This window comes from Salmo salar, chromosome ssa11 (genome assembly GCF_905237065.1).
Source record: "Salmo salar chromosome ssa11, Ssal_v3.1, whole genome shotgun sequence".
NCBI lineage: Eukaryota > Metazoa > Chordata > Actinopteri > Salmoniformes > Salmonidae > Salmo > Salmo salar.
In genome coordinates, this window is record NC_059452.1 from 81878069 (window position 1) to 81903225 (window position 25157).

The following is a 25157-nucleotide window of genomic DNA, read 5'->3' on the forward strand; positions in this document are numbered from 1 at the left end:
ACTGTCCTTTCATAAAGGCATATTGGCTCCGAGATGAATTGCTGTAACCCAAATGGCTGTAGCCTCTCTACTGTGCAGCCACAATGGCAAGTTCCCACTGTCACGCCCTGATCTGTTTCACCTGTCCATGTGATTGTCTCCACCCCTTCCAGGTGTCGCTTATTTTCCCCAGTGTATTTATCCCTGTGTTTCCTGTCTCTCTGTGCCAGTTAGTCTTGTATGTTTCTAAGTCAACCAGCGGTTTTTCCCGTTCTCCTGCTTTTTCATTCTCCTTTTTCTTGTCCTCACGGTTTTTGACCTTTACCTGTTTCTGGACTTTGTACCCACCCGCCTGCCTGACCATTCTGCCTGCCTTGACCACGAGCCTGTTTGCCACTCTGTACCTCCTGGACTCTGATCTGGTTTTTACATTTTTGCCTGTCCACGACCATTCTCTTGCCTACCCCTTTGGATTAATAAACATTGTAAGACTCCAACCATCTGCCTCCTGTGTCTGTATTTGGGTCTCGCCTTGTGCCTTGATACCCACTCCATTTTATCTGGTGAATTTGGTGTTCTACTTCGGAACCAGAATTGAACTTGTAATTAAATCTATTCATCACCGGACTACTACTGAGTGATAGGCCGTCAAGATATAGAAACCGCACTATGGAGTAATTACCTTTTTTTCCCCCCGGTTAAAAATAGAGAAAACTATCACCAAGCAGCACCAGCTTTCTAAAACGACCAATACAAATCATCCCTCTACCTGTTTGTTCATAGGTTCAATAATGCCTCTTAAGGCCTCTTGCTAGGCCGTCTTTGTAAATAGAATATGTTCTTAATGGACTTGCCCGGTTATATAAGGTATGATCAAGTGTTTGGTGAATGTAGCTTCCTGAGAAAGGTTCTGAAAGAACATTATTCAATATTAAATGTAAGGCACGGTAAGTGACACTGCTATAGAACTCAACATTATTCTCCACATTCTCCTCAATTCAAGCTGATTCAAACGCATGTCCTAAATAATTGGCATTGTTATAGTAATCTTATTTCTGGGATAGGAACTTTGCAGTAGTAAGCACAGATGTACACTATTGCCAAGGGAGTGATCGACTCTCAATTAGGCATCTCCGCCAGAATAACAAATTAATTTCTGCCTGTCGCCATGTTACTTCCATATGTTTATGTTGTGACAATTAGTACATGTACTGTATCACCTATGGACCACACACTAAAATAGTTTTCAAACAATTATAAAACAACAAATTGTTGGAAAGTGGTTTTATCAATGTTGCCTGCCTATGCACTATTATGGATTATTCAACGGGTGGGTCTAATCCTTGCTGTCTATCTCTCCCACATTTGCAAAATTTTTTCAATATTCAAATTCAATCTCTAGCTGTCCCATAGTAATTGTAATGACCCTGGGTTTATAAGTGCGGATATCGACTTTGCCGCTCGAGCAGGCTTTTGGGGCACAGTCGATAGTGCGCTGGACTTCGTGCTAGAAGGTTGAGGGTTCGAGGCCTGCTCCTTGCCTTTTTCATTACATTGGTGTCAGAAGTGATCGGACCTTGCATCCACGACAGTGCGTGTGCTTGGCCAGTGAGCGCATTTCTATAAGACGGCGAGACGCAAGCTAGCGAGAGGATGCGCTCTTTGAAAGGAGAGAGTAGTGTAATGACCCTGGGTTTATAAGTGCGGATATCGACTCTGCCGCTCGAGCAGGCTTATGGGGCACAGTCGATAGCGCGCTGGACATCAGGCTAGAAGGCCGAGGTTTCGAGGCCTGCTCCCTGCCTGTTTCATTACATAATGAACGTGTCGGGACGAGACTGACTTGCAGCGTTTCTCAGCCAGACTGGCATCATTTTTATGGATATATATACAAAGAAATGTCAATTGAAAAAAGGTACAGCCATCTTTCCAGCTTCAGTTTGAAGTGATTGTGTTAGCTGTGTTGTTGGTTAACTCCTCGGAATAACAATTCTGACGAGAGAGCACATTTTCAATGCCAGGCTAAATCACGACTCATTAGCTCATTGTTATGGATATATCCAAATAAATATATCTAGAAAACAGCTTATGCAAATGCAGCTACATTGCTGTTATTCTGGCTGCACTTTTTGACGTGACTGTAAGTTAGCCGTAGTTGGGATAAGAACGTTGCCAACCAGTATGGCAATGGAACATTTAGAATGAACGACCAGGTCGAGTCCATAGACTGAACGACTGGGTCACGTCTCTGGCAACCGAACCAATAGAACAAATGACCAGCCGACTTGGGTAGCTACCCTAGATTTGTATGGGGACTATATCTTGTGGAAGGATGAAATAGTATGAATAAATTCAGTAAAATAACTATTAATGAAAATATTTCAATCATTATTTGAATGTGTTGGTAACCCGTTGTATAAAAGTGATAATGCCCTCGAAGTCGGTGATTGGAGGATATATTGGCACGGTATACCGGCCCTTGACTTCGTCTCAGGCCTTACAACACCCGTGCCAATATATCCTCCGGCTTCTCGAGCATTATCACTTAAATATACAGTGTGTCAGACCGTGTTAGATTGAATGCATAACCATATCTATCCATCAACAACCACTTAGTTATTGACATCATTTGCTGATGTCAGTGACGGCATTTGTGCTGTGGCTAGCTGTTCTCTGTTGTGAGATGACAGGTTACATCTACAATGCTATGCACACTAACATGACCCAAGTGACACCTGGACATGAACGTTTTGAATATGAAATAACGTGTGTGTCTATCAATCATGTTGTAATTACAGAATGAAAAGTAAATGGTAAGACTCCTTATGGAAATTGGGAAAGAATGATAGACAAATTGCGTTTGAGGTGTTTGCTAACGGAAGAACTTGTCGGAAACCAGAGATCTGACATTTCAACAAACAAATACAGAGGTTCTTTTAGAAGTAAACTGACCTTAGATCTGGTCTCAGGAAAGAAATATCCTCCCACACATAGGTATCTTTAGAGGTAAACTGACCTGACGTCCCCAGGGTCCTCTGTCACCAGCACGTCAGTCTTGCAGCTGGCGATGGGGTTGATTGACAGCTCCACCGGTGGCACCACAAAGCTCTTACTCACTGGCAGCCACAGACCCTGGCCCAGGCTGTAGGACGACCTGCGTTGACACAGAGACAACGAGATGTTAAAGTGTCAAAAAAGACGACAACGTCCTCAGCCTCCATATTGAACAGTCAGCTAAATGTAAATCAGTCAGCATTATAACAGCTGGTAAGGGCTTGTCCTTTTGACGTTGAGCCAGTGTCATAATTTACAGTTTTTCTTTGTTGTCAGTGCCATCTGGATCGATAGCAATGTGAAGGTGGCATCAAAATGCATATAATTAAATAATGTTTAGCATTAAACTAAAAAGCTAGTGCTTACATGAGGAAAGTTGAAATAAGAGGATATTGAGCCATGCTACTATGCACAATGTTAAAAATAAATTCTGACCACCTGACCAATGCTATGTTCCATCAGTATCATCCGTCATTCAACAGTGCTACAGCAGTAACACTATACCATATTACACAATTATCATTAAACATTTTACATCCAGTTTATGACTGTTAATGTCTGTGTGTAAACTCTAAGTGTGCAGTTTGATTGCTGATCAAGCACCAAATGTTCTCTGAAAAACGTGGGTCATTAGCTAGAGCTGCAAATGTTTCTTTCTGCTAATGGACCTGGGAATATGAAGTGAAAATGTGCTAAAATTGTGGGCTCAATCAAAACTGCCTTTCCATTCATTATCGGTGAATAAGAACAACAACCATAAATAAGGTTAAAACGGAAGTCTTGAATACAAAGATAATAATTACATTTCAGAGAATTGTTTTAAAATCTAATGTATATTGTGTATCATTATCAAAGACTGAAATATATCTACTATGAATCATAACATCTGCTAATGGTTTACTCAGTGTGGCTTAGGGTGGCTGTCATGGGCCTTATGACTGACATTAAACCCTTGCCATCCCAGAATTATGATATGGGGACTTCAGCCAATATCTAATTTTATAAGCTCTTTGTCAGTAGTCCTTTAGAGAGGTTCTCGGAGGAGTGGGCAGCGTGCCACCGGCCTTGACCTGGGATATAGACAGGAACACAATGATTCAGGCCTGATCAATAGCCATATCCACTCATAAATAAGACACTGACGGCCAGTCCCCCGCTCCCTCCGACCTCTCACTCTGGAGCCCATTGATCGGTCCCTGCTCCTCTCCACATTCATCACACACACATCGGTAGGCTTTACCAAAGATGTGTGTATGTTTGTGTGTGTGCTGAGTGTGTGTGTCTGTTGGTGGTGCTAGTGTGTGCATGCAGGAGAGAAGCAGAAAATGATAACATCTCAGGTAAGTAAAATGAATATGAATTATTCTCAGGATTTTTTCCCCCCTAAACGTCCACACCAGGCATTTGATGATATCAGGGAAAACAGCTTATACATGAAAAGTTGCATATAGATCTGTAGGGATTCTTACAACAGTGTGACTGAAAGGCGAGATGTGAAATATAATGATGTATCTCATCTGCAAGGCAGTGGCTCCGAGCTACAAATTCATCATAGGATTTACAATTATTATGCGGTGCCATAATAACTCACAGTCTCATTTCATAGTATTTACTCTTTCACCCTTGTTGTTGTTGTAAAATACCTACTCTGGCACCTCTTTCTGGAGTGATCATGACCTTCCCAATTAGAACACACCCAGAAGGGACAAAGAAGAAGTAGAAAGCAGGGTTCTGTAGCCCTTGGAAGGCTCTAGTGACTGGCACAGCTGCATCTACCTGTATGGTGCCTTTGTGTTAACACTACTCGGGAAAATGTCAGAGAGAATGTCCTTGTCAGGAGAAGCCCTGGCACAAAGACAGGCACTAAAAGCACTTGAAAGCCCTGTCCATAACATCCCCTCTGGCTATTTCTTAACAGGGCTTCACACTGTACATACAGCTGCCTCTGGGGGTGTGTGTGCGTGCGTGTATGTGCGTGCATGCGTGTGTGTGTGTGTGTGTGTTTGTGTGCATTTGTACACGTGCATCTGTGTATGTGTGTGTGAACTATTGTGCTCAGAACAGGCACAGAGGCAGGTGTATGGAGAAGACAATCGCACGGTCCCAGTTCCCATAGTGTGTGTTGATGGCTGGTAGTGTATACATCCCTGGTTCCCTGACTTCAGTGTAGTTGACTGGAAATACATTATTTTGGCAGACCACCAGCACGCAGGCGAGGGTGCTTGGATTCACATGTCTCCTCACCTGAAGATCTTTTCTGGAGCTTGCTCCCCTGTGACGAGGTCATAACCCTTCTCCAGGTTGGTGTAGGGCCAGGGACTGGGGAGAGAGCAGGGAAGCACATTTATACACAATACACTGAACAATGCACATTTATTAACACACTCCTTATACATTCATGCAAGAACAAAACATGCAAAAAGTTAAGTTAATGCAATTCTCTACATTTCTAAAAGTCAGAGGCGGGGAAATGTTAATACACCATGCAAAAATACCTGCACAGTACAAAACAGTTGCAAGGTCATGCTATACAATATTGTCTGGCTTTAAATACCAAAGATTATCCTCCATTGCTCCTGAATTGGTGAAGAGGGATTGGATCTGTGATTGGCAGGTAGGGACTGAGTCCAACTGATGATGGGGGATTTACATAGCTAATGGGGGCTGGTATTTTATTTGCCCAGCTGTTGAGCTAGTTGAGTTAATTAGCATGCAGTCCAAGTCAGGAAGAGGGCTTGCACTTGACTGGGCACATGGCGAGGTGATGGAGGCCTCATCTCTCTCTCCCGCTCTCTTTCTCTCCTTATACTTACTATCATTCCCTCGCTCCATCTCCTTCCCCGCTCACCCTTTGTTTCCCTCCCTCGCCCTCTCACTCTTCCTCTCCTGTCCTCTTCTCCTTTTGTCTCATCAGTGAGGTGACAGTCCGTGTGTAGGGCAGAGCCGGCTGGACTTACCCTTCGTTGCGGCCCCAGTTGCTGCGAACACAGAGGTGTTTATGCACCGGGTCGGGAGAATAGCCCTCGTGACAGCTGCATTCTCCTGCGGGAAGGGAGGGAACAAAGTGACAAATACATGTATCCACGTGTCATCCATCAGCAGGCAGGCCCTGTCCAATAATCAGTTGGCACCGGACATAATTTGGCAGTTACTGCTCAACCTCCCGCCCCGTCTCTAATTATAGCTAGCCTCACCTCAATCTCCACCTCAGACATGCTGAAACTCTAAACTGAAGTCAATACGCCCACCTAAAACCTTAAGACTCCCTTCTCCACCCCTGCCATGCTCTGATTAACAAAAAAAAAGTCACAGTCTTACCATTCTAGAGACAGTTTGACTTTCTTTGTTCGAATATTTTTTTAAATTATAAAACAGTTTTAAAACAAAAACAATCCACTCAGGCCGTGTCTACACTTGACACTTACATGTGACTCCTGCTATCAGAATATGTATATTGAATTGAAACGGTCTAGACCAAGGTCTAGACCAAGGGGGGGAAAAGTAAGGCCCATATCCGGCCCGCCGGGCACTTCAATCCAGCCCGAGAGATTTTTTTTCTCCCCAATTTCGTGTTATCCAATTGGTAGTTACAGTCTTGTCCCATTTCTAAAACACCTGTACAGAGAGGCGAAGGTCGAGATCCTTTGCTGTTGTTCTGGGATTAATTTGCACTTTTCGCACCAAAGTACATTCATCTCTAGGAGACAGAACGCGTCTCCTTCCGGAGCGGAATGATGGCTGTGTGGTCCCATGGTGTTTATACTTGCGTACTATTGTTTGTACAGATGAACGTGGTACCTTCAGGCATTTGTAAATTGCTCCCAAGGATGAACCAGACCTGTGGAGATCTACGATCTTGGATGATTTCTTTTGATTTTCCCATGAGGTCAAGCAAAGAGGCACTGAGTTTGAAGGTAGGCCTTGAAATACATACACAGGTACACCTCCAATTGACTCAAATTATGTCAATTAGCCTAACAGAAGCTTCTAAAGCCATGACATAATTTTCTGGAATTTTCCGAGCTGTTTAAAGGCACAGTCAACTTAGTATGTAAACTTCTGACCCACTGGAATTGTGATACAGTGAGTCATAAGTGAAATAATCTGCCTGTAAACAATTGTTGGAAAAATTACTTGTGTCATGCACAAAGTAGATGTCCTAACCGACTTGCCAAAACTATAGTTTGTTAACAAGAAATTTGTGGAGTGGTTGAAAAACAAGTTTTAATGACTCCAATCTAAGTGTATGTAAACTTCAGACTTCAACTGTACCTGAAATAGTACTCATCTAGTTCCACCCACTCCATCTCAAATCCTCTAATTCCCACTCTCTCCATCTTTAACAATGCTCCTCTAAAACAAACCACCCTGCTCTACCACCACCCATTCCCCAACCCTCTCTCACCTGGCATCATATGTACTTCAACCCCTGTACCCTCTTAATGACACCCATCAAAGACAGTCTAAGAAAAAAGCATGTATTTACCTCTACAACGCATCACACATCTGCAGAGGCCTTATAGTGTAGATATGAAATGCTTATTTCCAAAATGATAACAATTTTTCACATTTGTGTTTTTTCATCATAAATTATTACCTTCATGTGTGTGTAAAACATTACTGTTCTCAGATTTTTAATTCATAGATTTGAGATGAAAACGTGTTTAGCTGGAATGGAATGTTTGTTATCCTGTATAATTCATTTCTAAATTCTTTATTAAAAATGTAGTGATTTGTTACATTGGACTGTGTAAAACCTAGCAGTAACTAACTGTATTTCTCTGAGTGAGGTGGAAATATATATAGCATTTTGCAAAAAAAACATTATTATTTGTCCCTCTAAAATGAAACCATCAATTGATTTTTTTTAGATAAAATTATACTAAATATATTCACATCACAAAATAATTTATTAAAATGCAAGGTTTTGCATTGAAAGTCTACAGTAGCCTCAACAGCACTCTGTAGGCTGGTGTAGCAGTAGGACAGCTAGTTTCCGTCCTCCTCTGGGTACATTAACTTCAATACAAAACCTAGGAGGCTTGTGGTTCTCATTCCCTTCCATAGACTTACACAGTAATTATAACTTCCAGAGGACAATAGTTGAATAATTTTGAACAAATTAATTTCTGACAAAATTAAGGAGAAGCAAGAGACAGAGAGTGAGAGAGAGAGAGACATTTGTAATGTCTTTATTCTTTTGGAGCTTTTGTGAGTGTAATGTTTATTTTTTATAGTTTATTTCACTTCTAATTATCTATTTCACTTGCTTTGGCAATGTAAACATATGTTTCCCATGCCAATAAAGCCCTTGAATTGAATTAAGAGAGAGAGAGATAGCTATATATTTTTTTTCCATGAGGCTAGCTAGTTTAGCCTACTCAAACACCTGGCACAAACAGAGAGGCTGTTACCCAGCTTGCTATAGCTATCCAACATTGGCACTCTTCCAAGTCAAGGTAAGTTTTGGGTTTTATTAATTCATTGCCACGGGCCTAAACTGCTTGCTAACTGTACACTGCACTGCATGATTTTAGCGGGTTTACTAACGCGTTAGTTCTAGTAGCTATGTTGACTTGACGTTAGCTAATATGGTGACAATGATGTAGGCTATGTGTAGCGGTTACGATGTGATGGTTTAGCCTGGAAAGTTATTTTGCCTGGTCACAGACAGCGGATGTTTTGTGCACAAGCAAAGGGAAAAAGTGAGAGGAGGAGAGAGCACGTAAATGCGAAAAGGAATTATCCAACGATCAAAGGGATCACGCTATTTGTAAACATATGATGAGATGACAGGCTATTTTATCAAATCGATTACCTAGTGTTTAATTGATTAACGTGATTGAATTAAACTATGTGTCACGACTTCCACCGAAGTTGTTTCCTCTCCTTGTTCGGGCGGCGTTCGGCGGTCGGCGTCACCGGTCTTCTAGCCATCGTCAATCCACTTTTCATGTTCCATTTGTTTTGTCTTGTTTTCCTTCACACCTAGTTTCCATTTCCCTCATTATTTGTTGTGTATTTAACCCTCTGTTCCCCCCCATGACTTTGAGTGGGATTGTTTATTGTAAGTGCTTGTGCACTTGTTTACTGGTGCGCGTCGGGTTTTTTGTTCCCATATTGTGTTATATTTTTATGCCATTGGTTTTTGGATTAAACTGCTCCGGCTACTACATAGTTCTGCTCTCCTGCGTCTGACTTCCCTGCCACCAGTTATGCACCCCATTACAGAATCCCACACCACCATATGGAGTCATCAGGAGCAGGTGCCCCTGGTATAGGGGTCGAGAAGCACATCCAGGAGCAATCAGTTTGCGCACTGCAGTTTGCGCAAGGACGTCAGTCGGGAGTTGGCCTGCAGGGACACCACCCTCACCTTCGACTAGCTGGTGGACCTGTCTATTCGGTTGGATAACCTGCTGGCTACCCGCGGACGTCCAGATCGGGGTCTGTCGGTTCCATCCCCCAGCACCACCGCTCCGATGCCCATGGAGCTGGGAAGTGCTGTGCGCAGGGAGACCGGAGGAGGTTCCGTCTCGTGCACCATCTGTAGCCGCAGAGGTCACACTGCTGGTCGGTCCTGGGTTGGTTCCTCTGGGGATTGAGGCAGTAGGCAGGGCACTCTGGTGTCATCCCAGGTGAGCCGGCACCATTCTCACCCAGAGCCCTCTGTTGCACACATGTTTTTGTATGTCACTTTTCCGGAATTTTCCCCGCGTTCCCAGCATAAGACGCTCATCGATTCAGGCGCGGCTGGGAATTTTATAGACAAATCGTTCGCCAATAGTTTAGGTATCTCCATTGTGGCTGTGCCCTTCCCCGTTTACGCCTTGTTTATAACAGTTGGACTAATGATTACACCCTAGATCAGCTAGATGCAGGCAAGATTGTGCAGAGTGTTATTGAATGTGTCAATGTCTGTCACCTTGATTACTCAAATTTCTCTCGACCTATGCACCTACGTTGTAAACTTTAATTCATAGGCTAGGTTGTAGCAACTTCATGATGGGAATAGGGAAAATGTGAGTATGTAGTAGCCTAAACCTCTTGATGTTAAGTTGAGTTGGGTGAATGGAATATGAATGACAGTCACCTAATCTGCTGTAATAGAAATAAGGCCATTCTTCTAAAAATAATAGTCGTCCTCCTTCATCTTAAATGGCACCGACCGCCACTGATCTGTAGGAACTTAAGGATTGTGGTACCATTATAAAGAACTATGTAACCTTTTATTGTGGTACATCTGGGATTTATTGATTTGATGTACACTTGAAATGGCCGGACTACCATTTCCTGATGCATCCCTCTACTATAAACACCCATTACGATTTCACTTTGGACCCGACATTTTCAAAGGCAGAAAGAAACCATTCAATGTATAGCTTGGATGGTATGACAAAAGCATTGATATGATGACAATAGAGCCTTTGTCAACATAGATACACTGAGTGTACAAAACATTAGGAACACCTGCTCTTTCAATGACATAGACTGACCAGGTGAATCCAGGTGAAAACTATGATCCCTTATTGATGTCACTTGTTAAATCCACTTCAATCAGTGTAGATGAAGGGGAGGAGTCAGGTTAAAGAAGGATGTTAAAGGCTTGAGACATGGATTGTGTATGTGTCCTTCAGAGGGTGAATGGGCAAGACAAAATATTTAAATGCCTTTGAACGAGGTATGGTAGTAGGTGCCAGACGCACCGGTTTGAGTGTATCAAGAACTACAACACTGCTGGGTTTTTCACACTCAACAGTTCACCTGTGTGTATCAATATTTGTCCACAACCCAAAGGACATCCAGCCAACTTGACACAACTGTGGGAGCATTGGAGTCAACATGGGCCAACAGCCCTGTGGAACGTTTTCGACATCTTATAGAGTCCAAGCCCGACGAATTGAGGCTGTTCTGAGGGCAAAAGGGGGTGCAACTCAATATTAGAAAGATGTTCCTAATGTTTTGTACACTCAGCATATATGCCAAGGATAAGGGGGTGGTGCTTTGAAATGGTATATTTAAATAAGATAGCATAAACAGTGGAATGACAAGTTATGACACAAAGAAAGCAAAGGTGTAAAGCATAAAGTATAAAGCCGCAAACACTGTATCTACAAAACTCAACAACAAAAAACAAAGAAGTAACACAGTCTTAAAAAAATGGGAAAAGAGTCAAAGGAGGCTAATTATATTCATTGTATTCTCTTCCCCCCCTTTCATTTCCCACCCTCCATGTTTTTAATCCATACAGAATCAAAGTAGTGTTAAAGCGCCAGGGGTTTTCTGCCCATGCCTCAGGGTGCTGATTTATGATCTGTCAGAAGATATGAGGCGGCAGATTCATAAAACACAAAAACAAATAGAAAAAGCAAACATTGAATGAGGGGAAAGCTCCCTCTGTGTCTCCTGCCATGAAGGCATTATCGCTGCTCTGTGGTTTACCTCTCACCCCGACCCAGCCGTGAGTTTACTGCATAACATTGTGTTTGTGAACACTCCTCCGTCCTTACAGAAATAAATTGTTTTCTATGCGCCTATGGAACATTTTGACCAGCGGAGAGAGGAACAAATGCAGGCATTATCGCTGCTTTGTGATTTAAGCTACTGTCTCATCCACCCCAGCCGGAGTCCACTCCTAAATGTTTCCTTCCTGAACGTTGCTCGGTTGCTACAGAACAATGCTCAGTGTTTTGCTGTAGGCCTATGTAACACTTTGAGCGAGGGATTGAGTAACAAGTGTCTGTTGTTAAACGACCCCCGCTAGGTGCACTTGAGTCTTACAAAAATGCTGACAAGAACATGACGATCACATTGTCATCTTACTGCGGTTCAATTCTTTCTCATTGAGAATACCTTACTACTTTTTATATTCTCAACCTCACCTCTTACTTGTTGAAATGAATATGGGATATTCACTACAATTTCCCTTATTCAATGCTATTTTCTTCATTAACCTCATCTAATTTGTATGGCAATGTTTGAATGGTAGTCAGAGTAAACAGAAGACAAAACAACAGTTCTTACTCAGTAGCTTATTAACGGTTGTTTTTCAGGATAGAAACAATGATGCAGAGACTTTGTGTGTGCCATATTGCATTGGTGCAACCACATTGGAAATACAACTGCAAGGAATTGAAACAAAAGTGATGTCAGGTTATGAAACTAAAACATTTCAGAAGTAAATTGTAAACAGCATGGGTTCATTCAGGATGTAAATTGTGCATTCATTTAAATTTGGATTGCCCTGTCCAATTATTCAGCCGTCTGCATTCACACTTGGGACAAACATTGGAATTCATGCCAACAAGTCATATAGCTTGACGTTTCATTTCCAGCTAGTTTGTCTAAATGAAGCATTTCTTACATTACCTTCATAAGGGCCAGTGAGCCAACGGAGGCCTAAAATACTAAACTTGGTTGTTTAAAACAATCGTAACTATGGAAGATTGAGTCTTTAATCATTACTGCCCACACATTAGTCAACTGTATGCAACAAGACAAATGAAAAATTATTAGTCACACATCAACTGGGAATATGATGTATTTATGTATTGTAAATGTATTTATGGCGCTCCTGGTATCTACAGAAGCATAACAAGAATGTGACCTCAAACTTTCTCTCCATAATCAAAAGAGTTTTGATCCTATTAGTCCTATCAGCATAAAACAGTATATTGACCTGAGCATTCACGTCTGCTGTTCAAAGCCCTTTACAGACTACCTATTCCCTCCACAACTAAATTCACAGATCAATGAATTCATGGTCACCATTGATTTTACATGGTCGAACTGCATTTATGGAGCTTTGTGCAGGGTTCAAATGCATTGCCCCATGGTGCGAAAAGCTTATAAAATGCATAGTCATTGTGGGTTAGAGTCGGCCATAACATTAGCATTGCACAGAGTAACCCTCCTGTTGACTGGTCCCTATGGTCCCTCGGAGGGGCATAACATTGGAAGAAACATATTAACCGGAGTCATGAAATGCCATTCACATTTTATCACCAAGTCCTTAATAATTCATTAAGTGAGTTTATGAGCCGGGGACATAGCACACCGGCTAGCAGGGAACAGCTACTGCCTTAATAATGTGAGAATGTGCTACCTGATGAAAGGGAAATTGAAAGCAATTATCTCTAGCATTTCACAATTATTTATTTTAAGAACTAAATGAAATATCACTTCAAAGTTTGTATTTATGATGAATGCCTTTTTTTACGATGTTGGCATCGAGTCATAAAAGTCAAACTAATAGAAACACTGCTTTTTTAGTAACAATACCAGGTGGTTTTATTGTAAGATGGTGCACCATGGAGAGGAAAGAGATGATGCTATCCTTCCTACAGCTAACAGCTCAGAAACGCCTTGCTACTTACAGCTCCCAGCTTCTGTTAACCAAACAGCAGATAGTCAAATCAGCCCTCTCAGCCAGAATAGGCCTTCATCTTCACACATTCCACTTTCTCGCCAATTCAGCCACCCCTTGCTGTTAAACATACTTCGCTCCTGCATCTCTCTCTCACTGGATCTCTTGCTATCTCTCACTCTCTTTTCTCACACACATGCACACACGCACACACAATTGGCCCAGCATTTCTCACTCGCTCATTTCATCTCCCACTCCAAACCTCTAAACAAAATCTTCACAACAAACTATTTTACAAATGCTACTGGCAACAAAAATCCCTCATCATCAGCACATTTCTTGTTTCCTCTTTTCTTGTTTTCTAAATTAAAGCCAAAATGAAGAAAAAAAGTAGCGGGAGCGTTCACTAGAAACCAGTAACTAATCATCTCCCTCCTCCTCTTTCCCTGCAGCCGACCTGAAGTGATTAATGACACGTTTCATTAGAATGCTATTCCTATCTTGCACAGGCCATGTGGGCAATTTTCACATTTCAAGGTTCACAGCATGGGCAGGGGAAAGAGATATTGTTGTCCTGATGCATATTTCTACTGTTACACCATTCCAGGGGGGAAGCAATTCTGTTTTGGGACCTTGAGGAGATTCATCATCGACACCATGTCCTGGAAGGGCAGGTGGGGCGGTGGGTTGGATAAATAGGGCTGATAAAGCCAGAACAACCCGGACATTTCAGCACCTATTAGTTGCGGTAGGAACCTGGGAGTATTTTTTATTGGCGGGGAGAAAATAAAGGGCGGAAAGGAGGTTGGGCTTGGCTTTATATGAAGTCGTGAGCGAGAGTGATCGTGTTATTTCACATGTATCCTCCCCGTGCTCAGATGTGCTAACATGGACGATGGCTGGAAGAGGAGGTGTTGTGGTCTTGCTGATAAGCCGGTGGGAGTGTGTGTGTTTGACTGTGTGGGTGGGTAGGTGGGTTCGCGTATGCCTTTGCGTGTGTGTACAGGTGCCTGTGCCTGTGTGTGATTGAGCTGGCTCCGGCCCAAACCCATTCACACACCACTGGGGCTCAAGGAGAGATCCGTATACACGGGGCCAGTGGAGGTCCTTCATCCATTGACTTCCACTGTGATACCTCACATGAGAGGAGGAGGATAGTTAAGGCACGGAGGAGGAAGAGGAGAATGAAGGAGGAGGAGGAAGGAAGAGGAGGAGGGAGGAGGCCAGGAGATTGTTTAACAAGCCAGGGTGACACAATGTTGTGTTAATGACCGTGATGTGGCATTAGGGGGTGGTGGAGTGAGACAGAGACAGTGTTCGAGGTACCTGAGTAAAACGACTGCAGCTGGCCTTGCTGGTGATAACACTGAGAGGGGATGTAAAGTGAAATGTGTGTTCTTGTAGGTGCATAGGAGTATCCTTGTAATTGGCACTCGCACCCCTTGTTGGGTAAATAACTTATTTTGGAAGGACTTTAGTTGTTTGTTGATTGACGTGACAAGTTATTCCACTCAACTCTGATTCACAAAATTAGACTTGCACATCACCATGTTAAAAGGAGGGAAACTAAAATGTAATGCATCATTAAAACAGTCATTTCTAACTGCATTTGAGAAGTCCAAACACTAGCCCTCTCTGTTATCAGGTTTCTATTGAAGCCTCATCACCACAAATATTGACTTTTGCTTTGAGGCATGCGTTCGGAACCACCGCCTCAGATAATTCCGCTGCGTAGTGTTTTCATAATAGATGTGTTATCACGTGGCGTTTGTTTGCTTCCTTCAAAGTCTCTGGGCTTTATCTCCCTCTCAGGCATTTGACTTTCATTCGGTGCAGAGGCAAGTTCACAGGGGCAGGAAATTAATTTAGATCCGCTCGCTCGCTTTCTTTTTTTTCCATGACAGCTTGCTTATCAGGTGCTCCTCTTTCTCCAGCAGTGGTTAGTTTACAACACTGCACATTGCACCGATTGTTTCCCAGACCTTACCGTGAGCCAGTAAAGACAAGTTGGCAAGAAAATGAGTGAGCACAAATGATGTTGAGGCTAGGGGTGGCGGGACTTCTTTTTGGTTTAGTGTAGTGTGCATTTTTAGGTTATGGAAAGAGGAGTGGTACTGTAGGTGGATGAAGGGAGGTGTTTTGCAAGGGAACATTGAAGTGAGACTTTGTACAAAGACAAAGGGGGCTCTATTTTGACAAACCTGAAGCAATGGTAAATCTTAGCGCTGGCGGTAGCGTTATAGGTTCGGGGTTGTGTCAGAAACATTTTTCCTATTTTCACAACCGGAATTATGGGCACAGTAGCTGGAGGTGTTTTGTGAAAGGGCTGGATTTGGATGAATAAATACGTTGTGGGAGTGTCGAGGCTTGTCCCCTCACTGACCAATCAGAACGTGCTCCATGGCTAAATATGTGGTTGCTTCAAGTTGTGTATTTAAGATCTTTTATGTATTGCATTGTCATCAACTCCAATTTGAATGTTAGTCCGTTCATAACCCACGGTACCTTCAGAAAGTATTCATACCCCTTGATTATTCCACATTTTGTTGTGTTACAGCCTGAATTCCAAATGGATTAAATATATGTTTTGCTCACACATCTACACACAATACCCCATAATGACAAAGTGAAAACATGTTTAGACATTTTTGCAAATTTATAGAAAATTTAATACAGAAAAGTTTCATTGACACAGGTATTCACACCAGAGTCAAAACTTTGTAGAAGAACCTTTGGCAGCAACTACAACTGTGAGTCTTTCTGGGTACATTTCTAAGAGCTTTGCACACCTGGATTATTCAACATTTGCCCATTATTCTTTTCAAAATTATTCAAGCTCTGTCAAATTGGTTGTTTATCATTGCTAGACAACAATTTTCAGGTCTTGACATAGATTTTCAAGTATATTTAAGTCAAAACTGTAACTCGGCCACTCAGGAACATTCACTGTCTTCTTGGTAAGAAACTTCATTGTAGATTTGGCCTCGTGTTTTAGGTTATTGTCCTGCTGAAAGGTGAAATCATCTTCCAGTGTCTGGTGGAAAGCACACTGAACCAGGTTTTCCTCTAGGATTTTGCTTGTGCTTAGCTCCAAATCATTTATTTTTATCCTGAAAAACTCCCCAGTCCTTAACGATTGCAAGCATACCCATAACATGGTGAAGCCACCATTATGCTTGAAAATAAGGAGAGTTGTACTCAGTAATGTGTTGTATTGGATTTGCCCCAAACATAACACTTTGTATTCGGGACAAAAAGTTAATTTCTTAGCCAAATTTTTTGCACTATTACTTTATCACCTTGGTGCAAACAGGATGCATGTTTTGGAATATTTGTATTCTGTACAGGCTCCCTTCTTTTCACTCTGTCAATTAGGTTAGTATAGTGGAGTAACTACAACATTGTTGATCCATCCTCAGTTTTCTCCTATCTCACCACTGGCCTCATGGTAAATCCCTGAGCAGTTTCCACTCGCCGGCAACTGATTTATGAAAGACGCCTGTAACTTTCTAGTGGCTGGATGTACTGATACACCATCAAAAGGGTTATTAATAACTTCACCATGCTCAAAGGGATATTCAATGTCTGCTTTTTGTATATTTACCCATCTACCAATAAGTGCCCTTCTTTGTGAGGCATTGGAAAACCTCCCTGGTCTTTGTGGTTGAATCTGTTTGAAATTCACTCCTTAACTGAGAGAGTTTACAGATTATTGTACAGTATGTGTGGGGTACAGAAATGAGGCAGTCATGAAAAAAGTATTGCACACAAAGTGAGCCCATGCAACTTATTATGTTACTTGCTAAGTAAATGTTCACTTTGACATTACGGGGTATTGTGTGTAGTGACAAAAAAATTGAAATTGTATCCACTTTAAATTCAGGCTGTAACACAAAAAAATGCGGAAAAAGACATGGGGTTTGAATACTTTCTGAAGACACTGTAGTTAGTTAATTAGCCTGCCCCATATTTTTTCAATATTTTGAACATGTTTGCAGTCCACATTGTTCTAATTGCATGGTGTCATGACTGTCCTGTGAGGATCCGAATGGGTCAGATCAGCTTGGCAATGGATGACAGTAACCAGACCCTCTCTCACCCACAGAGGGGAGGAGGGAGCTGCTGGGGGGTTGACAGTTCACACCCTGTTGTAAATTCAAGGAGGGAGTACATCCCACCACAAATTTCACAGAGAAATGTACTTTGTCTACACAGAGGTTTCCCGACGAAACTCTAACACGTTCTAAAGCGAATACTGGAACAATATTGCTAACATAAGAACGTGGGGAATGGTCAGTGGTGAGCTATAGAAAACTAATGTCATATTGTTTTTTATTTTGTGATGTCATTAAAAGTGTTATAAAATAAATACTGTAACTTGGAAAGTATATACACTACATGTACAAAGTCTCCATCCTCTACATTGCATATGACAAATGATGAAAGTATGTTTTGTTAAGATAGGACTGTGATTTAGGAGCCATGAGATAATTGCATAGACGATGGTCGCAGTCTCCTCGGAACAGTTGATGTTGAGATTTGTCTGTTACTTGAACTCTGTGAGGCATTTATTTGGGCTGCAATCTGAGGTGCAGTTAACTCTAATGAAGTTATCCTCTGCAGCAGATGTAACTCTGGGTCTTCCTTTCCTGTGGCAGTCCTCATGAGAGCCAATTTCATCATAGCACTTGATGGTTCTTGAAATTTTTGACTGACCTTCATGTCTTAAAGTAATGATGGACTGCCGTTTCTCTTTGCTTATTTTAGTTTTTCTTGCCATAATATGGACTTGGCATTTTATGGCACACCTGTATACCACACCTACCTTGTCACAACACAACTGATTGGCTCAAACGCATTAAGAAGGAAAGGTTGAGAGAATGCCATGAGTGTGCAAAGCTGTCATCAAGGCAAAGGCTGGCTATTTTGAAGAATCTCAAATATAAAATATATTTTAATTTGTTTAACACTTTTTTGGTTACTACATGATTCCATATGTGTTATTTCATAGTTTTGATGTCTTCACTACTATTCTACTGTGTAGAAAATAGTACAAATAAAGGAAAACCCTGGAATGAGTAGGTGTGTCCAAACTTTTGACTGGTACTCTATATATCCTCAGAGTTCTATCTCACACATGCTCGGCTGCTTGTGTATCAAAAAGGGGGCTAGCTCGCTGAAAGCTATCATTTCAATTATGTCAACACATCCCCTTCTCTTTCTCCCATCTCCATTTTCTCCCCTTCCTTCTCTGTGCCACAATTCCGCTTTTGTGGACACACTCTCACAGACACACACACAGAACGCCATCCAGGTTCTAGGCCCAGATGAGCGGAACAAAGACACACTTTGAGAGAAAAACAGCATAAAGAAAGTGTGTCTCCATTTCCTCTCTGCTGGGTCTACTTGTGCACTGGATGACGCAGATGAAAACATGAGAATGTGCTCTTTTGAGGAACGACTTTAAATTCCCTCTAGGAAGAGATGAGAAGCCTCCAAAGAGATAGTGCATTTGTTGCCAATTACTGACTCGAACAGTCCTTTTCCTTTTGAGGGAGAGAGAGAGTGAGAGAAAGAGAGTGAGAGCGAGCAAGAGAAAATGCTCTGTGCAGTGTACCTAACCATCGTGAAAACATTGGCTTTTAAATTGCAGAGGAAAAACAGCAGATAAATTGAAGCATGCTATTTTGGTAGGCTGAATGTCTATGGGTAATAGAACATCCTACGGGAAATAGAAAGCTAACATTTCATTACCATATTATTAATAACAGCACAAGAAAACAGCATGCCAAGAACATTACATACAGCAGTTCAGATTATCTGAAAAAGTAATAGCTGTATTGACTAAAATGCTAACCTTTAAAATCTGTCTACCCTATGTTTCCCAATTTAGCAGAATAGTCGTTTAGGTACTGTACAGTGCCTTCAGAAAGTATTCACACCCCTTCGCTTTTTCCACATTTTGTTGTGTTACAGCCTGAATTTAAAATGGCTAAACGTGTTTGTGTCACTGGCCTACACACAATACCCCATAATGTCAAAGTGAAACTATGTTTTCAGACATTTTTACTAATTTAATAGAAAATGAAAAGCTGAAATGTCTTGAGTCAATAAGTATTCAACCCATTAGTTATGGCAAGGCTAAATAAGTTCAGGAGTAAATATTTGCTTAATAAGATGCATGGACTTCAAACAGTTACATAGTTTAATGGCTGTGATAGGAGAAAACTGAGGATGGATCAACAACATTGTAGTTACTCCACAATACTAACCTAACTGATTGAAAAGAAAGAAGCCCGTACAAAATAACAAATATTCCGAAATATACATTGTGTTTGTAACATGGCACTAAAGTAATAATGTAAAAAATGTGGCAAAGCAATTCACTTTTTGTTATCTTTGGGGAAAATCCAATACAACACATTACTGAGTACCAAGCATAGTGGTGGCTGCATCATTATATGGGTATGCTTGTAATCGTGAAGGACTGGGAGTTTTTAAGGATAAAAAATAAATGCAATGGACCTCAGCACAGGCAAAATCCTAGAGAAAAACCTGGTTCACTCTGCTTTCCACCAGACACTGGGAAATTAATTCACCTTTCAGCAGGACAATAAACTAAAACACAAAGCCAAATATACACTGGAGTTGCTTACCAAGAGGACATTGAATGTCCCTGAGTGGCTTAGTTTAACTTAAATTGACTTGAAAATCTATGGTAAGACTTGAAAATGGTTGTCTAGCAATGATCAACAACCAACGACAGAGCTTGAAGAAAAATATTGTACAATCCATGTCTTCAAAGCTCTTAGAGACTTGTGTGAATAGTTATGTCAATTAGATATATTTCTGTACTTAATTTTCTATAAGTCTGCTCACATTTCTAAAAACATGTTTTCACTTTGTCATTATGGGGTATTGTGTGTAGATGGGTTAGATATTTTAAAATATTTAAATTCATTTTAAATTCAGGCTGTAACACAACAAAATGTGGAATAAGTCAAAGGGTATGAATACTTTCTGATGGCACTGTATGTGCAGGACATAGTATAGTGATTTGCCGGTCAAGATTTGAATAAAACAGTTGGCCTTCTTACCAACTGACACAGACAGAGGGTGCTGCCAGTGCCAAGTTCATCAGTTCATGTCTGGCATGTTGAGTGGCCTCCTACTAGATTCCATTATGCATCAGTCCTCAACATACCCTTGTCTGGGGTGATATAAATTGCACATACAATACAGCATGTAATTCATTTTAATAAGCTTAGACTGGCTCCTCTACATTATGACAGGGGGAAGTATCCCACCCAGGGGACCAGACATGTTCCACCATCTGGACTTTTACGGTCTTATTTAAAAATATAAATATTTCTTTAGTAATTGGGGACTGGGTCAGCATAAAAAAGTTCATTTGAGGAATAGCTTAATGAAAACTGTTTTTGTGTTGTGGGTTTCATGTGGTTTCAAATAAACTGTGGAACAGAACAAGATGTTCAACTTAATTTCCTCAGATGTCTTTCTTTATATAAAGAGACAGAACGCTTTAAGCCAGTTTTGACTGAAGGTCTTTACAACTTCAATACTGATTAAACCGACATCATTTGGTTTACTGATGCTCCAGACAACAATATCCGCCAGACTGGCCCCCCATGGACCAGGTGCTGACAGACTGTTACAAACATCCCATTATAACCCACATACATGTCGGTTAGGCCCCCCACCCAGGACTCCACAGGCCTGTGGTGGAATATGTCCTCCTTAATCTGATATCAGACAACTTCCTTTCCGAGACACAGCATCCAGATTGATGATTATAACACAACGTGATGGTTCTGAAGTGATGGTTTTCCACCCCGGTGAGAAGATTTCTCTACCTGGCTGAGTTTCTATAGTACAGGGGCTTGGACAATGCAAAGCCTCTCTCTGCTCACTCTGTGAGAACTAGATTTAAAAACTAAAGTAACACTTCACATTTACATGACACTGGCCCTTCAACGCACACTAGTCACTAAGTGGGGGTAATTGATGAAGAAAAATAGAGGAACGAATCAACAAAACACATCTGGCAAATCAGTGATTCTGCACCCTGACTCTAGTGAACTAGTGAGGGATAGGGCTTTGATAGCGTTCCAACCTATTGACTCTAATGGTCATTACCAAGGGGTCTTCTACCTTTTTGTTGGCTGATGGCGATTAAAGCCCATAAATACAGGAGCATGAGCCATTAGGTTGGACCACAGTGGCCCATATTGAATGATTTAATAAGGGAGAGCAATTGTTCAAATTAGAATCCTACTACAGTTGGCCAGGCATCTGCCCCATGTGCGGTTGGCTGTGTGTGTGAGTGATGGAGTGGTTATGCTAAATATGTGTGTTTTTCTTCACAGACATTTATCCATTGAAAAACGGCAAGTGATTGTTTCGACGGTGGAGGTGTCAAATAGTTTAAACACACAATGGATAGTAATGTTGAACGGCTCTCGATGCTGACATGTTCCTACAGCACCAAAAATATAGTCCATGCAACTGTGCAAGGCGAGTTTATAGTCAAGTTATAGTTATTACTAGGGCCGTGTTTTTCCTGATCCTGTCAAGATGCCAGGAAAAACTCTAGGCCCTAATTATAATCAAACAGGAACTTCAAGTCAACCCGCCATCAAAATGACATCACCATTCCTGTCTAGCCTCAAACCATTATTGGAATCATTCTTGGGTCCCTGCCATCTCTCAAAGAGACCACTTGCCCTCCTAGACCCCTCAAATATTCCTGATATCCCTGATACAGCATTCAATAGCCCTATTCTATAGATCTCAGCAGAGTTCCAGGGTTTCCACGAATGTAGCATAAACCCGTGGAGTGTGACACCCCATTTCCTTGCCTCACCTTCACTTTTATTAACCTTTACTGTTTACTTAGCTTAGTCGCAGCGCTAATTCATCATCATTCATAATATCTCACGTCTGACAACACCTTTTAGGGTCTCAGGGGGCTCCTTTAAGAAATTTAAGGTTGAAGGAAAGATGTTTAAAAGTCTATAGACTTCAGTATTGGTGTGAAAAGAAAGGGGTCTGCGATAGGGAAGTATCAAAGCTATCAGACAGCAAGTCTAAATGTCAAGCCCGATGCTGTGCTAAAAGCACATTGAGATGATGTGGAGAGGAGGGTAATATTCTCCACACAGTACTCTGTGACATTGGCCACTCTTATCTGTTTGATTCTTAACAGGGGTTGGCAGGGGTTGAATGAGACCCAGAGCCTGAGATTAGCACTGAAGGTCAAGAGCAAATAAATGTATTTGCCGAAGAGATCCCATCAGCGGGTAACCCTCAGTCCAGCCGTGTTATATACCACCAAACCTTGAGACAATGTTCTGTTCCGAGGGAACTGTCTGGGGATTGCAGCAGGGACATATACGTGGCTCTCTGTGTGTGTGTGTGTGTGTTACACTAACCTGTCTCTTGGTCACACAGCTGTTCGCAGGGCTCAGTGGTCCTCTGGCCACAGTAGTCTCTGATCCACTGGGTGGAGGAGTTTGTCTGGTAATAAAGGGTCAGTTTGGCAGGGTTCAGCCAGTTAGACACATCCAGGAAACTGCCCATGCTCACCACAAAACTGCTTCCTGGAACCAAAAGAGAATAGAACACACTTTTACTCATCACATTTATCTCAGCAGATCATGTAGTGTGAAGTACTACAGGATCATCCATCATTCACTGCTCAGTATAACATACCCAGGTTTATTAGAGTGAAGATTTTCTACTGCTAACAACCTGGCTGTTCTCTTCTTACTACAGTAGCTGGATATGCCATAGAACTGGATATTCAAACTGGATATTCAATTATGCATTAGTTACAATTTGAAAATAATGAGCCTTAAAAAATATCAATATTATAAGTCTCGTCTTTTGAAGATACATTTCAATGAAAATGTTATCTACAGCACAATTAGCATGCTTAATGAAGGTATTGATGCTACTTCCACTGTAGACTATCTAGTATATTTGCTTATTCTGTCAGCATGTATTCCCTGATGCAGTTTTGACACAGTGGGCATGTTTATGAGAGAGCGAGAGAGAGAGTTGATGGGGGATACTGACCGTCGGCGACAAAGTGTTCAGGCACGTGGAGAGTGACCTTGACAGTGAGAGAGCAGGAGAGCTGCGTGCCGTAAACCACAGCCAGGACACACGTACTGATGGTGATCAACGTCAGAGTGGCTTTGTTCATCGGACTGTGTGGACAACCTGAGGGCAGGGAAAAAAAACTCTGGGAAAATGCAGAGAAAACATGCAAAATATGACTTCAGCTGTTAAGACACAACAAGAAATGTATTCAAACGCACACAAAAAACTGGAACATGAACGCTTCTCTTTTCTGAAAATGCCTCTTTAATCTGCACTGTGGCTTAAAAGGATCACCAACATGTCAAAACCGCTGTAGTTGGTCTAAAACTATCAAACAGTTTACTTTCACACGCAATCTTCTTAACACCAAAAATGTACTTTATAACACAACTAACGCTGGTCGCTACAGAGGGTAGTGCGTACGGCCCAGTACATCACTGGGGCCAAGCTTCCTGCCATCCAGGACCTATATAATAGGCGGTGTCAGAGGAAAGCCCATAAAATTGTCAGAGACTCCAGTCACCCAAGTTATATATTTCTCTGCTACCGCACGGCAAGCGGTACCGGGGCGCCAAGTCTAGGACCAAAAGGCTCATCAACAGCTTCTACTCCCAAGCCATAAGACTGCAGAACAATTAATAAAATCGCCACCGGATAATTTACATGGACCCCTCCCCCCATCCCTTTTGTACACTGCTGCTACTCACTGTTTGTTATCTATGCATAGTCACTTCACCCCCACCTATATGAACAAATGACCTCGATTAACCTGTAGCCCCGCACACTGATTCGGTACCGGTGCCCCCTGTATATAGCTCGTTATTTTTATTCTTATTGTATTACTTTTTATTATAACTTTCTATTTTAGTCTACTTGGTAAATATTTTCTTAACTCTTCTTGAACTACACTGTTGGTTAAGGGCTTGTAAGTAAGCATTTCACGGTAAAGTCTACACCTGTTGTATTCGGTGATGTGACAAATAAAGTTTGATTTGATTCATTCTAGCTTTGTGAAAAACAAACAAGCTAAAAACACAGCAGATAATCCCGTTAGCTTCCGGCTCCTGTAGATGTACACAGTTAGGTTGAGTTGTTGTGTTTTGATTGGAGTTTTGGCCATGAGCTCTGAACCATCCAGGGTTCTTTCTAAACTGATTTATGAACAGTACAATGGCTGGAGTCCAGCAGAGGCAATTCATTGCCATGATAAAAGATGAGTTAAGAAGGCCCAGCCTCTTTCCACCAGTACGACATCTAGTGTCGCTGATAAATGACACCATCACCTCTGACAGTGTTAGAGATGGCTTGTTTTGGATGCACTTGGGGAGAAAGGGAGCTGGAATGAGCTCCTATCTCCCATAGAGTGACATTTATCCTAGCAGGTAGGTGTCATATTAAGTGCTAGCTTACCAGTCACCAAGGTGAGGGCAGAACTGTTATTGAGAGTCAATTAACTGCCTGCTCTTTGCTTCTCAATGACGTGTAATGACACCACTTTACTTTTCCTTCCAGTTAAAGAATAGCTTGTTCCCTTGACCTATATCTAATTTCAACTCCTGAAATCACATTTCTGAAAACATCCTTACACATATGGCTCATACAGTGCTCGTGTTACATTACAGTAGCTGCTATT

The 25157-nt window shown here is 41.7% G+C and overlaps 1 protein-coding gene across 1 annotated transcript in view; it reads right to left on the bottom strand.

The window, feature by feature from the left end:
* LOC106563268 (astrotactin-2) overlaps positions 1-25157 on the bottom strand; it is a 533795-nt gene that overhangs the window by 315308 nt on the left and 193330 nt on the right. Inside the window, exons 6-10 of the mRNA XM_014128700.2 lie at positions 23498-23644; positions 22852-23019; positions 5991-6075; positions 5278-5352; positions 2996-3133 (exon numbers count right to left, since the gene is read on the bottom strand). Of these exons, the coding sequence (XP_013984175.2) occupies positions 2996-3133; positions 5278-5352; positions 5991-6075; positions 22852-23019; positions 23498-23644 (613 nt within the window). The remainder of the gene's footprint in view (positions 1-2995; positions 3134-5277; positions 5353-5990; positions 6076-22851; positions 23020-23497; positions 23645-25157) is intronic.